A 14,266-nucleotide genomic window follows, 5' to 3' on the forward strand; every position below is an offset into this window, starting at 1 on the left:
GACTTGTATGGTCAAGTTGATGAGATTAGGGGATATCAAATTGATAGTGATCTCACCATGTTAGATCCCAAGAACTTTGATACTATACAAGATTATGTCACTAAGGCAAATGAGTTGAGGGCACAACTCAAAGATTGTGGCATTGATAAGAAGGATACTCAATTGATATTCAACTTGATAGGGAAACTTCCACAAGAATATGCAGCATTTGTTTCTAGTTTCCAAACTCATAGGATGACAATGGGTTCAAGCTACAAAATGCCTACATTTGATGCTTTCAATGAAATGTTGATGATGGAACAAACTAAGTTGATAAGCATGGGCATTCTTAAGGCTTCTTCTAAGTCTCAAGCATTAGTGGCAAATCAAGGAAACAAAGGAAATCAAGGAAAGGACAACTCAAACAAGAAGAAATGGCAATCAAAGCCTAAAGAAAAAGCACCATCTTCTCCACAACAAGGAGATTCATCCTCTTCCAAGAAAGATAATTCACCAAAGAGAGAGAGACCTACTTGTGCTTATTGTAAAAAGATTGGTCATGAGGAACATTGTTGCCATACTAAGAAGATTGATGAGCTTACACACATCATCAAAAAGCATAACATTGATTTGCCTAAAGTCTACAAGAAGGATGATTCATCAACTTCCACTTCCTCACACTCAAAAGGAAAAGGGCAAGCATTCATGGCTTCTACAAGTGGAAAAACTCACTCTTTTGGAACAAGAAAAGGAAAAGCTCTATGTGCTACTATCAGTCATGATTCAGAGAGATGGCTTCTAGATTCAGGGGCTTCTCATCATATGGTATCTTCACAGTCTATGTTCTCTACATTTGAGCCTTGCACCATGCCACAGATTTTGATGGGAAATCATACATACATGGATGTGATTGGGAAAGGATCTATTGACATTGGGGATAACTCCTTCAATGATGTGTTGTGTGTACCCCACTTGACAAACAATCTCCTTTCTATCTATCAAATCACACATGGCGCAACTAAGAGAGTTGTGGAGTTCACACTTGACTCAGTTTTTATTAGAGACATGGAGACTAGAGCTATCATTGCGACTGGGGTGGTTGATCATGCATCTCGGTTATACACCTTTTCAGATTTTGTTGATGATGATGATTTCACATTTGATGATTCTACACATGATGATCACACTTATTGTGATGATTCAGATTTTGAGGAGAACTTTGGACACTTGAACATGGGGATTCTCACATGTGAACCCATTTTTGAGTCTTGTATTTCATCTCCTCATATTGATATCACACCACCTATTGCACTTGATGATGCAGATAGTGCGACAGTTTTGCCTTCATGTGATTCAGTGCAGCAGGATATTCATTGTCTTCCAGCTTCAGATTCATGGGATGATTACTTGACAGATATTGCAGGTTTGTTTGTGGAATCCTACATTGCAGATTTGGGAGACATCATTGATGACATTCATCTTCTCTTTGATGAAGATGATCCTTCTTCGATTGTTGCGAGGGCACACTCTGACCCTCTTGTTCATTCTCTACATGATCATTCTTTCGAGGTTGACATGATTGTGGATACTTATGTACAGCAGTTGGAGGAGGTCTCTTTATTCTTTGAGGAGACACATGAGTCTTTGGATATTGTTCTACATCCATCTCCACTAGATGTTGGAGTTCCTTTTTCAGTAGTGTGGAGCAGTTCACCACCTTTGGAGGGGGTATCTTTCAGCATCGACATGGGGACACTTGAGCAGTTTTCAGAGATTCCTTTCATCATGAGTTTTCTTCATACATCTTCCCTTCATGATTGGGGAGACTTCATGGATACACCTTTGGTTTTGTTTCTTCCTAAGGGGAGGAATGTTGTTCGATGTTCGTGGAGCAGTTTCTTCATACATCGAGCTTCTATCATTGGTGTAGATTCTTCATTAAGGGAGGATCACAGTTTGACTTCTCTTCTTCTCTCATATGGGGGGGACTTTTTCCTCACATGGGGTTTTGTTCCTCACATACTTCTTTGAGAGTTCTCTTGTATAGCTTTCATCTCTCTTTTTGGGGAGGGTTTTTTCCCATTGGGTTTTTCTCTCTTTCCCCACTTTGTGAGAGATTTCATTGCATTGGTTTGCATGCATTTGCATTTGTTCATGGGTACCTAGCATGGCCTCGTAGCCGGGACCCATCTTGCATTGCTTAGTTGCATTGTAGACTTAAGTGCATTCCCCTATGTTGCACTTAAGGGGGGGTGTTGGTGTAAATAATTATTCATCATGGATATTATTACACTTACTTAAGTTTACTTAGGATAATTCATTTCATAGTAGTTTGGTTATGAGACACTTGGGTGTTTGTGCCACATTGGGATAGTGTGTGTAGGAGAAATTCCACCTCTTATGGTGTTGATCTTGTTATTACACTATCATATCCACTTATTGTGGAGTGATAATTCCACCTTCGGTGGGTGATCCACCTCATGTGGAATATTATATTATTTCTCCTACCTACCCACACCTATTTCCTACCTACCCTTGTTTCTTATTGAGCCACATGTCATATTTGTGTGCTCATACGTATCCCTAGCCTTGCCTATATAAGCAGGCTCATCTACATTGTATGTAACAACAACTATTGAACAATTTGTTGATCATTTTTTTATTGATGAGAATACAGTTTATTCTTGTCCCATATTATGTCTCTATCTTGTACATTTCATTGACCTCTTGATCTTGGCAAAATCCAACAATAATTTTTTTAAATTTTTTTTCTCAATTTACGTGCCAGGGCCCTACAACCTGGTCTAGATCTGAGAAAAAAATTCACCCAAAGGCTCAGGAACCAAAATAGGTTGAATTTTATATGACCATAGGGGTTTTCGAGCCTTCTGAGCATGATGGTGAGGTCCGTTTAGGCCCAAAGTGCTCAAAAAAAAAAAGGTCAAACCCTAAGTACATAAAATAATTCCTTAAACCCTAGATTTGCTTCCAAAGCCAAAAATCTCAAAACAAGAACAGGTAACTGTAGATTTGAAGCTCTGCTACCATATAGGAGTTGAGAAATACAACCCCATAGTAGCCTGAAGATCTTCTGCAAGCTGAATAACCTGTTACGAGGAGAGGCAATGAAGCAAAATCTGAAGAACACACAAAAACACAGAAAAGTATTCTCAAAATATGAGAGCTCCAATTCACCAAAAATGTATTGTGAAAAGATAATACAATGAAAAGAAAAATTAACCTCTAATAGGTAAAGAAACCCTAAAAAGGGAAAACCCTAGGCTTGCACATAATAATTAATTAAAATAATTAATTATATACACCTAATGTTAGCTTAAGTGTAAAAAGATAATTGGGAACTTAAAGAATTAAACAAATATTGTTTAATTAATCAAGTAAAGACCCAGTTACTCTAACAATCTACTCATCACTTGAGACACCTATTGCATTCATATTTGAAACTTGCTCACACACTTGTCAAGTGAGCTTACAAGTGTTCCATCTTTGGAGGGTGAGTCATAGCTTTGGTCCTATATTCCTACCTCATCTACCTTGCCTATATATGCAAGGAATCTATGTACATTTCAAACACTCTTCATAATATATAATAGGCATACTTTTGTGTTTATTGTTTCACTAGTGGAAGATATGATTAGATTGTGCTTTTAGATCTTGGCTTCTCCAACAATATATTCATTTTATGAGTTTTATTTAATTCTACTTACCTAAGTCTCATTGTATAGGATTAAGACATATGCCAACATCCTGTCTAATCCTACCTCTCACATTGCCTTATAAGCAAAGCATCTCATGTATATTCTCATATCCATTCTTGCATAAATAATCAAGCAAGCTATTTATGGAAGTTATTTTGGTCTTGTAGGGTTCTTGAGGGTTTTGAGGAGTCACCATCAACTCCTACATTGTATTAGAGCTCTAGATTTGAATACTCCTTCAAATTTTAGAGGGTGTTTTGAGTAAGTGAAATTGTCGGGTATAATTGGGGCTAAACAAAAATCACATTTGAGTCCAAAATGCCTTGAAACTCCCTATTTTCATATAAAATAGTTTATATTTTGGTTTCAAACCAATTTTGGCCTTTTTTGAGGGTTTGAAGGGAATTTTCCATATGTCCTTACAGTTATACAAAATTTGTACATATGTATGAATCCATCACTAGCTTTAGTACATGTAGATTAGGTACATTAAACACATATATGCATAATATTTCTTCTATGTAGGCATCACATCATCCTTTGTCACTCTTGCACTAGATGTGCATTGTTAGATTTCTACCATTGTCTATCAAATCTCTCAAGCAAACACTTAAATCACTAAAAGATAACAAGAAGTAGCATACATGATAATATGAAAATATAAATTATGCATATATCATCAAGGACATACTCATTAGAAAAATAAACATAGGTCATTAGGATAAACTTATACAAATTTTAGTGATAATATTTAGAAGATTACAAGACTTTAATTGGTTATACAAAAAAGAGTGTTTGATATTAAGTAAGTAGAGTTAGTACATAGTTTTTAGAGGTAATTCCCTGATTTTTCAAGACCAAGTAGTATCAATTCACCATGGTCCTCTAATTTTTTTGCCATCAAAAGGTGAACCTATTCGTCTTTGTGAATTATGTTTATCCTCCTAAACACAACTCTATACATGTTTCCTGCACATAGAAAGAAGGGGAAAATTGTCAGTAATAGGGGTTTGCCTAAGTCAAATTCCAGTTAAGGAATTAACCTTGAATACTGCAAATAATGAAATAATTGTTAAGGAAATATACCTCAAATGTGCAACTATTTATGATGATGATGGTTTTCTCTTTGAATGTAATCACAAATGTATGAAATGACAAAACCCTAATCACACACAATTGCATAAAAATTAACATGACTTTACTCCATAATGCTTGATGATGAATATGTAGCCTTGAAAATCTCTGAAAATACTTGATGAATGTTTCATGGATGCACCAATACTTTAGGTAGATAATAGATGAAGTATTAGATATAAAATAAATTGATACAATATCTTTATATAGGGGTTTTAGGTAAATTATAGATTAGGTCGACCTCAAATAGTCATGTCGAGCTAGGGGATCAAATCTTATCAATGAGATATAGCCCTAACCCTATTTCAAATTGGGGCTGAATTGAGTGGGATCATGGCATTTTGGGGTGCCATGGTCTAGACTAGGGCACTCTACACCTTGGTGCCACCATAATCAGGACCAAAATAGAGCTAAAATAGGGTAGGTATCCCATGGTAGGACCCACAAAAGTTTTTCCATGGCCTCAAAGCTGAAGAATGGGCACAAAACGGACCTAGAAAGGAAATGGGGATAGTACACGCTAAAGTAGGAGCACAAAAATGAGGTGTAAATTGAACCGATGACAATTTACGATGTTATAGGTTCAAACACCTCGCTTGCATTGGGGGGATTTTTGCAAGGTGTGTTCCCTTGTTCTCCCTAAGTTGTGCAGCATAGTGCTCGAGTTTGTGACATGACTTAATTGCCTCCCATGAATTCATTAAATCTCACAGTTGTATCGGGCATTAATAGGTTGATCTTTTAGTGCAATGACATTAATGTTTCTAATAATGAATTGTATTGAGATGTTTTACAAATGTACAACGAGCTTTCTTATATAGACAAGTGAGGATGGAGTAATTATAGCTAACTTGTTACAAAATTAAATGTAAGATGTTGACTCATCTTTATAACTAACATGAACAATATTAAATAATTGTTTCATGTGGAAACTAAGATATCCTAAGTAAAATTAACAGGTGTGAATAGGTGCTAACCAAGAGCTAGTTAGGAAATATCCTTATTCACATCAACAAAAACTAAACTTTCTATTTGGATTTTCATGCCACTTTAGCTTATATGATACCCTTATATATTTATACCAAAGTTATTGATACCATCCGTGTCTATTATTACCTTTTTAGGCTTCATATAGTTATATTCTCATTATAATTCAAGGAGAAACACATAATATATTTCCAATGGGAGTTCATAGTAGGCAATCTCGTGGCTTTCACACTATGTCTTAAGATGTTTGGTACCCACCACAAAATAGAGTTGGTACATGATCACTATTAATGTTCTTAGGTAAGGTATTGCAATGCAATGATCTAAGTGGATTATAGCATTGCCATTAAAGGATTATATTTCTAAGATATCCTTCATATACATTATATTAAATATTTTAATCATCTTTTATTAAGAAATATTTTGGAAAGGAATTATCTTCATCATCTTCTCATAAAAAATACTACTAAAGGTTCAAAGCTCTTTCATTTGGATTTTTTTTTTTGATATCTTGAAACCCTTTCTAAATAATGCTCGTGGTGGATTTAGAAATGGGAATAACTTATGGTTATCCCATTTCATCACAACTTCAAAAAATAATTTGGTAGTAACTCTTGGGTTAAAGGTCATAAATTATAAGGAAAAGTCATTTGCACAATCAAATATATGAACTCTTCTATATATTGGAACCATGGCCTATGTTGTAATTAAAATTTCATCTTGTTGCATGTTATTTTCTCTCCATTATTTTCATATAGAGATTATCATTGATGTTATGCATCAGAAACTAAGGCTTTACCCTCCGGGATCTTGGAAAAAATATTGTTATATAGTGTATAGTTGTTACACATTAGGTATTTTACAAAGGATTGTTCCTCTTTCCTCCCTAGATCTTAATAAGTTGAATCAAAATTGATATGTCTTTTCCTTATTCTCACACTTGGGTATTTAGACTCAAACTATTTTTTTAGGTGAGATATTATCTTGAGATAGTTCATTTTTTGGTTCCTTTATTATTAGTGGTTGCTTTGGTGTGAAATATTAGAGTCTCTAATCCAAGTGTCTAGCTTGTCAATAATTTTAAATTTTTAACATATACTCTACACTTGTTCTTATGCTCAATAATCCTAGTTGTAAGGATCTAAGATCCTTTTCCCAACTTAATATATGAGAAATAGTTGTAGAAATGGATTCATTCCTTTAGTTTTCTATTTCATTCTAATTTATTTTGTTTAACTACTTTTTACATGTATACAACACCTTAGCATGATTTTATTATTTAAAAAATTCAATTTTCAATTTTTTTATTTATTAATTACAAAATTCTATACATAAAACTATTTTTGTTTTTTAAATTCATTATAATTTATATTTTCTTGAAACGAGTGAATATAGAACTTTCTCTATATACTTACAACAATAAGTTGAAACCAAAAAAATCACCCTAGAATTTTCAACATCTTCAAGAATTGCTTAAACATTGGGGGTTCATCTTCTATACTATGAGACAAGTTTCTCCTAATGGTGTGACTTATAACATTCCTTAAATTTTAATTTGCATAGGTGGGTACACTTGTACTTGACATTATTTATCCTCATATATTATGTAATAGCATGCTTGGTCTACCTTTTTTCTAGAGACTTAGTTACACAAAGATTGTTATCCTTGGAGACTTAGTTCACTACCAATTTGGGGTATTATTATCCCATTGGTTGTTTAGGAATAGTATGAAGGTTGTGAAACTCTTATGCATGGCAAGCATACCCAATAGGTGGTCTTAAGACATGATAATCTACCATTTCAACCCTCTAAATGTATTTCTTATACTTATTTTTCTATTATTTTATTAGTTATGTGATCTCATATATTTAAATTAAACATACAATTCATTATTATTATTATATTTGATCATATATGGGTAGATGTGGTTCTCATGAAATATATATATGATAACCTCATTTTTACTTTTAGCAATCAATCATCATTTAAAAAAAAATAGGAAGTTAAATTTGTGTTTCTTTTCATTAATAAAAATACCACAATCACATAATTTTTTTAAATTTAAGCAAGATTGATTAAGTTGAATAATGAGATTAATTTTATCACAAATTATTGATCTATTAATTAGTTTATCAACATTGGTTTCAATTTAAAAGACATCAATGATGATAAAGAAATTACTAAGATAGATCATTATGATATTTTAATAATTAAAAAATATATATGTTAATCATTGAACAAAGAATTAAGACTTCAATTTATAATGTTTTAAAAATACAATTAAAATGTAAATTTACAAGAACAAAATTCAAAGTTTCTAACTTCGTATTTCTTGTGTTTGATCAACATCTTAAAGCGAGCTTCGCTGCATATCCTTTTCCATAGAATTGGAAAGAATTCCTACTTCCATTTCTATCTCAAACAATTTCAATGTTGTTTGGGGCATGCATAACAATACTTTTATGCCATCCTTACCCTTTGGAGGTTGAATGAAGACAATAAAATTTGCATGGAAAAATCCACTCCATTCTATTGGACTTAGAATTGATGTTTCACCCCATCCAAAATCCACACTATTGAGCCCTAGAAATCTCCAATCGCTCATAAACACGACATTCTTCATTGGTACATGCACATGCTGATTCATTACCTTCCTATTGATCTCTACAAAGTCGATGCTTGATCTCAAATACTCATTACTCAATAACAGCCTTGATCTCTTTATAATCATGATTACTTGCAAAATTGAGGTACTGTAAAGTTCCTCAGCTCTAGCCGTTGCACATACAGGGTAGAAGCAATTACCATAATATCCGTTGTGGAGTGGCGGTTTGAATAATTTCCTTGAATTCATTGCAAAGACAAGCTTCACACTATGGCTATGTGGGATTTTATGGGCCTTTGTCATTGCCCTCCAAAACAACGCTGCCCCAATATCAAATGAAGAGAAGCTTTCTTTACACTCTCCCATAAGCCGTTGCTTGATTTGTTTTATCGTCTTGGAATCCAAATAATGAAAATAATGAACGCATTCCTCATGCTCTTGAAATGAAGATATGAAACTATCTGTAACTAATTCTGAATGGTGAAACATCACTTGTGGTGGATTTCTTGGCTTGAGAAGTTCTCTATCCCATATTGGTTGCACTGAGAGCTTACCAACTCCCCTCGCCATCTCTCCAAGCCCATTAAGAAACTGTGCCATTCCTAATCCATCACATATACTGTGATTCGAACCATATCCTAAAACAAACCCTCCACAACTGAATTGAGTAACCTACATTTAAACCATAAAGTATTTTTATTACACTAATATAAAACAAAATCAAAACCTTTCTAATCTTATATCAAATAATTAACCTGTCCACATAAACAACCAGCATATTGTGAGCAACGTGCACATTCCCTTCGCTAGGTTAGCCAAAATTTGAATACAAATAACAAGACAAGAACTGTACATCTCCAATGTTTAAGCGTTACCAACAAGTTATGATCATGGGTATCATCCAAAAAACTTAAAATGATCAAGATAGAAAGAAAGAGGCTAGGGGATATTTACTTGAAGAACGAGGGGATAAATGCTCTCAGTCTCTGCACCGAAAGGAATTGTAGAAATCAGCTGATGAAATGACTGTTTGAGGTCATCACAATCTCCGAGCACAGACAAATTATTGTCAGAGGTGGCAGCCATGAATGGAACTCCCTCTGCGTTATACTCCACTTGAAGTTTGCCATTGTGGCTGCTTCTCAGACGCCCTGCCATTGGATAATAATATACCAATACTTTGGACAAAGCCTCACGAATTACTTTTGCTGGATTGCCCAACGAGTTGGAATTGGAATTGTTGTAAACTTTGTAGAGAAGAATTTGACGAACCATGAATCTTAACATGGACTGGTCATCCAAATTAGAAAGATAGAGAGTGGTTTTAGGCGAGGGAAGGCATGGGCGAACCATCACTACTTCCCCACACTTCACTTGAAGTTGCAACTCCATCGTGTTCTTCACCATCACTTCACATCCCATGCCTTTTATAGACGTGGAATGGAAAACTTGCTCAAAGTAAAACTCCCATTATCCCTAGTATATTAAGAAGGCGCCGTCTATGGAGCCGGTGCATTCTATCGGCCCCATAGCCAGAACCTGTTCCGTGCCGCCCTTAAAACCCATTTCTCAACGCAACTTTGTACTTATTAACGTATTTCAATATAACACGGCACCAGCCATACATTGAAGTCAATACTTGTTTGAATACTTGTTTGAAGTCGTTTGAAGTTATGACATTCGACGTGGAGTACATTAAGAGCTGCCTTCCATGCCTCCCTTAAACCTTATTTTTCAACGCAACTTTGTATTTGTCAATGCCATGGCTGGTCCACATATTCATCACCGACTTTCCACAATTTAATTCTGTAGTGCCCAACTTTGTACTTATTAACGCATTTCAATATAACACGGCACCAGCCATACATTGAAGTCAATACTTGTTTGAATACTTGTTTGAAGTCGTTTGAAGTTATGACATTCGACGTGGAGTACATTAAGAGCTGCCTTCCATGCCGCCCTTAAACCCTATTTTTCAATGCAACTTTGTATTTGTCAATGCCATGGCTGGTCCACATATTCATCACCGACATTCCACAATTTAATTCTGTAGTGCCCCTCCAATTTAATTTTGTAGTTTCCTTCCATGATTCATCATTCTTGATGATTGTGATAGATTCTTATGGATTATTTTCATGTCTTCATAATTCTTGTTTCCTACTTTGCTCTTTCATGCTTTGAGATACTTTCAAGCATATCAGTGGATACATTATGATATTTATGATGATGATTTTATATTTAGGGGTATTTGATAGTGTTAGGGTTTCATATTTAATGGATCTTGTGATAATGTATTTCTTAGATGATATGATTTATGTTTACTATTTATGATGTTATATCTTGTGCTAATCCTAATTCTAATAATCTCATTTGGATATGGATGATAGTTGTTTGATTATGATATATTTATGATCATGATGTTTTATTATTTGCAAGTATGAAAGGGATGATATTACATCACTCATCATGAGAAAGATGTGATGTTATCATTTTCTTTCACTTGACTATGTTCAACATATATATATGCACATGCTTTGTCCCTTGATGATTTTGTGCAAGAGTGCAGGTATTAGGGACCAACTCCACCCGGTTCTACAAGTTTGAGCATGTCTCCTTTCCCAATGGTAGTTGATCGAAGGTGACACTAAGGCCCTACCACACCTAACCCTAGTTTGTGTCTTTGGCTTTGATCTTTAATCTTGATTTCATTATCATTGGCTTAGTCTTTGTTCAAGATGTGTGGTCTTATTAATGGTTAGTGAGTGTTTGTGTCTCGTCCTTTTATTCTATTTGATTTGATTTAATTTAATTGAGATTTGTTATGTTATTAGGATAATTATTATTAATATGAATTTATTAAATTAATTAAATGTTATTTATATAAGATAAGGTGAATATTATTATAATGGTGAAAAATTTAGGGTTTCCACCATTAAATGTATGAAAACCACTAATTTTAGGACTTAAGACCATTAAATTCAAAAGAGGGTTACAATCCAATAGATCTAGTCACAAACCGACAAGGATTAGGAGTGTGAATTTTGATCAGATTGGGGGTTTAGATGAATAAACCTCTTTTGTGAGTTGAATTGCTGAAAATGAAGGTAAAATGTGGAAGCAATAAGCTACAGTCGTGAGATTGAGCCATGAACTTGGATTTGAGCATTGTAACCAGATTCAAACCTATTCCCAAAAAGAGCTCCTAAAATGTCAAGACCATTTTTCCCATGCCCTGGTCCTTCAAAAAAATTCGTACTCCAATGGGGGATTGATTTGTCACTATAAACAATGCTTATTCTGAAGATCACAACTTTGTACCTATTTCATGCACACAGAAAGAAGGGGAAATAGGTTGGGAATAGGATTTTCCTAACTCAAACCCTAGTTTAGGAATTAACCTTGAATGAAATGTTGCAAATAGTGAAATAAATAATAGGAAGATATACCTCAGTTCTACAATTACTGATAATGATGTGTTGCTTCTTGAATGTAACCACATATGTTATGAAATGACGTGAACATGACAAAACCCTAATCACACACACATTCTTGCATATGAATGATGTAATGTTGGTCCATAGTGGATAAATGAAGAATATGCAGCCTTGAAGATCTCTAGAAATGCTTGACGATGAATGTTTCAAAGCTTGAATGATGGATTTCTTGAGTAGCTTCCTTGTGATTCTTATGTGATCCCTCTTAATGTGTGTGTATATCCAAATGAGAACTATGGACCTCCTTATATACTTGCCCATTGAAAAACACCTTAATTTTCCAACATATGCCGACATGGAGATCACACTCCAGTCAAATCAATGTGACCATTGAGAGGGACTAAATTAAGGTCCTATTTGAAAGGACCAAGATTCCACACCCTAGTCCCAATGAGGACCATGGAGTCACACCCTAGTCCTACCCCATTTTAGTGCGAGAATCAAGGGGCCAGTGATGTGAAAAGTGGAAATGAGGCCAGAATTGAATGATATGGGCAAAATTAGGTCCTAGTCTGGCTTTGGGACATGAACACTAAGAGGAGGGACAAAATGTGGACTAATTTGTAAGAGACTACAATTTAGGATGCTACATTTAACCCCCATTTTAGCAAGAGTATGAGCCTATGCAGATACTCATGACAAATTAGACAAAAGGAAGAGATGAAGAAGAGGAGCAATGAAGAGAATAATCACAAGGAGTATTAGACATCATTAATTTTGAGGGATCAAGCCCCCAATCTTAGGATCTTAACTCACTCAAACATATGCAAGGGTACACAAGACAAAAACAAAAAGACAAACAAAGATAAAGTGTAACACCCCTGCTATGAGGCCCAAAGGACAAAACTATAATGAACAATAAAATGTGAATAATTTTTATTTTTTTAAAAGCATATTACTTTACACAAGCATATACATACATACAACATGATGAAATAATATACACATTAAACAATTAACAACTGTCCTAAAGGCCCCATCATCCATAATCCCAACAAAGAACTGCTATACAAATAACAACATTCATCATTACATAGGTGCAATATACATATCACATTTTTGAAGAATATTCATATGATCATCAAATACATTACAATGGATCCTCAAGATACAAATCTCCAAGAGTCCCATGGTGGGACAAATACATGAATCCAGTACAATAATCACAGTCTTCGACCTTCTCACGAGCCTCCTCATTCATGATGCAAGATTAGAACAACCCAATGGTTGTGAATAACACTCCACCCAACCATGTGGTACCATAAGGTCCACCCCCCGTGCTATGAGGTATCAACTAAACCCACAAGATGGAAGAAAAACATACCAGGGTACCATTATGACTAGCAAAATAATCAACAAAGCTATACTCACACGAGACTCATAATAGAATCCATAATACATAATACACATGAGGCTTACAAAAGAATCAACAAGATAGATTACACATGAGGCTCATAATAGTAACATCACAATAGAGGCAAAAGTAAATCATCCAACTTCCAGAGGTTCAAAAATACTCACAGAAGGTTAACAAAACATAAGTTGCCACTAGGTAGCAATAGGGAAGAGTGTCATCATTAGGTTGTCATGAGTTACCCTGGTAGGTCTTCACAAGGTCCTGGCCCCCATCCTGGGTTACCCTGGTGACCTCTCCCAACCCCCGGCCCCCATACATACACTAGTGGACCACACCAACATTTCATGGAAACAACTTTGGTGGAAGCAATTCCAGACCCTTCTCTACTTACCCCAAACCTATACGAGCATTTGCAGGAAAAAGAGGCAACAAAGAATTATCTTCATTAATGTGAACTAGCTACCCAGCCAAGTTCATTAATTAGGTTATCACTTGATTAAAAACTCTCATTGAGTTACCCTAGAGACCACTTTGGGTCTCGACCCCCAATGAAAGCCACTCCCCCTTGACTTTCTCCTAGGAATCAAAACAAAACACGTGACCAAGACATGTGAAACACAAGGTGACAAGGTTCCAACCATAGCAAGGCTTAGCCCACTTGCTAGAAAATGATAACTATCCAGTTAGTTCAAAGAAAAAAGGAACAAATAACCCATGCAAGACACAAATCTCATAACATTCAGGGACAATGAAATGTTCATGCACAAAAGTAATTCTAACCCTATCCTAGCCTCTAGAGTTAAAAAGGCTTTTAAACATCAAAACCAAGAAACCCACAAAAAGACAAAAAATCAAGCGATGTGAGGTCTCATGAATCCAAGCATAAAAGAATGCAATCCTAATTTAGATACCAAGAGAACATAATCTTTTATAAACAACAATTAATTCAAGTTATTATAAATTTGAAAAGCCCAAATTAGAACCAACATAACT

General features: G+C 35.0%; 1 protein-coding gene across 1 annotated transcript; it reads right to left on the bottom strand.

Annotated features, from left to right (window-relative positions):
- Window positions 1-8,122: 8,122 nt before the first annotated feature.
- LOC131061378 (taxadien-5-alpha-ol O-acetyltransferase) lies at window positions 8,123-9,961 on the bottom strand. The gene is made up of 2 exons (XM_057995023.2): window positions 9,377-9,961; window positions 8,123-9,094 (listed from the first exon to the last, which is right to left on the bottom strand). The coding sequence occupies exons 1-2, from the start codon at window positions 9,842-9,844 to the stop codon at window positions 8,168-8,170; spliced, it is 1,395 nt and encodes a 464-aa protein (XP_057851006.2). The 5' UTR covers window positions 9,845-9,961; the 3' UTR covers window positions 8,123-8,167.
- Window positions 9,962-14,266: the final 4,305 nt, after the last annotated feature.

This window comes from Cryptomeria japonica, chromosome 11, assembly GCF_030272615.1.
Source record: "Cryptomeria japonica chromosome 11, Sugi_1.0, whole genome shotgun sequence".
Lineage (NCBI taxonomy): Eukaryota > Viridiplantae > Streptophyta > Pinopsida > Cupressales > Cupressaceae > Cryptomeria > Cryptomeria japonica.

Excerpts from the sequence above, each read along its gene's own strand:
- LOC131061378 (XM_057995023.2), bottom strand. The coding sequence starts at position 9,844 with ATGGGATGTGAAGTGATGGTGAAGAACACGATGGAGTTGCAACTTCAA. Across the intron at positions 9,095-9,376 it reads TTTATCCCCTCGTTCTTCAA|GTTACTCAATTCAGTTGTGG; the intron begins GTAAATATCCCC and ends GTTTAAATGTAG.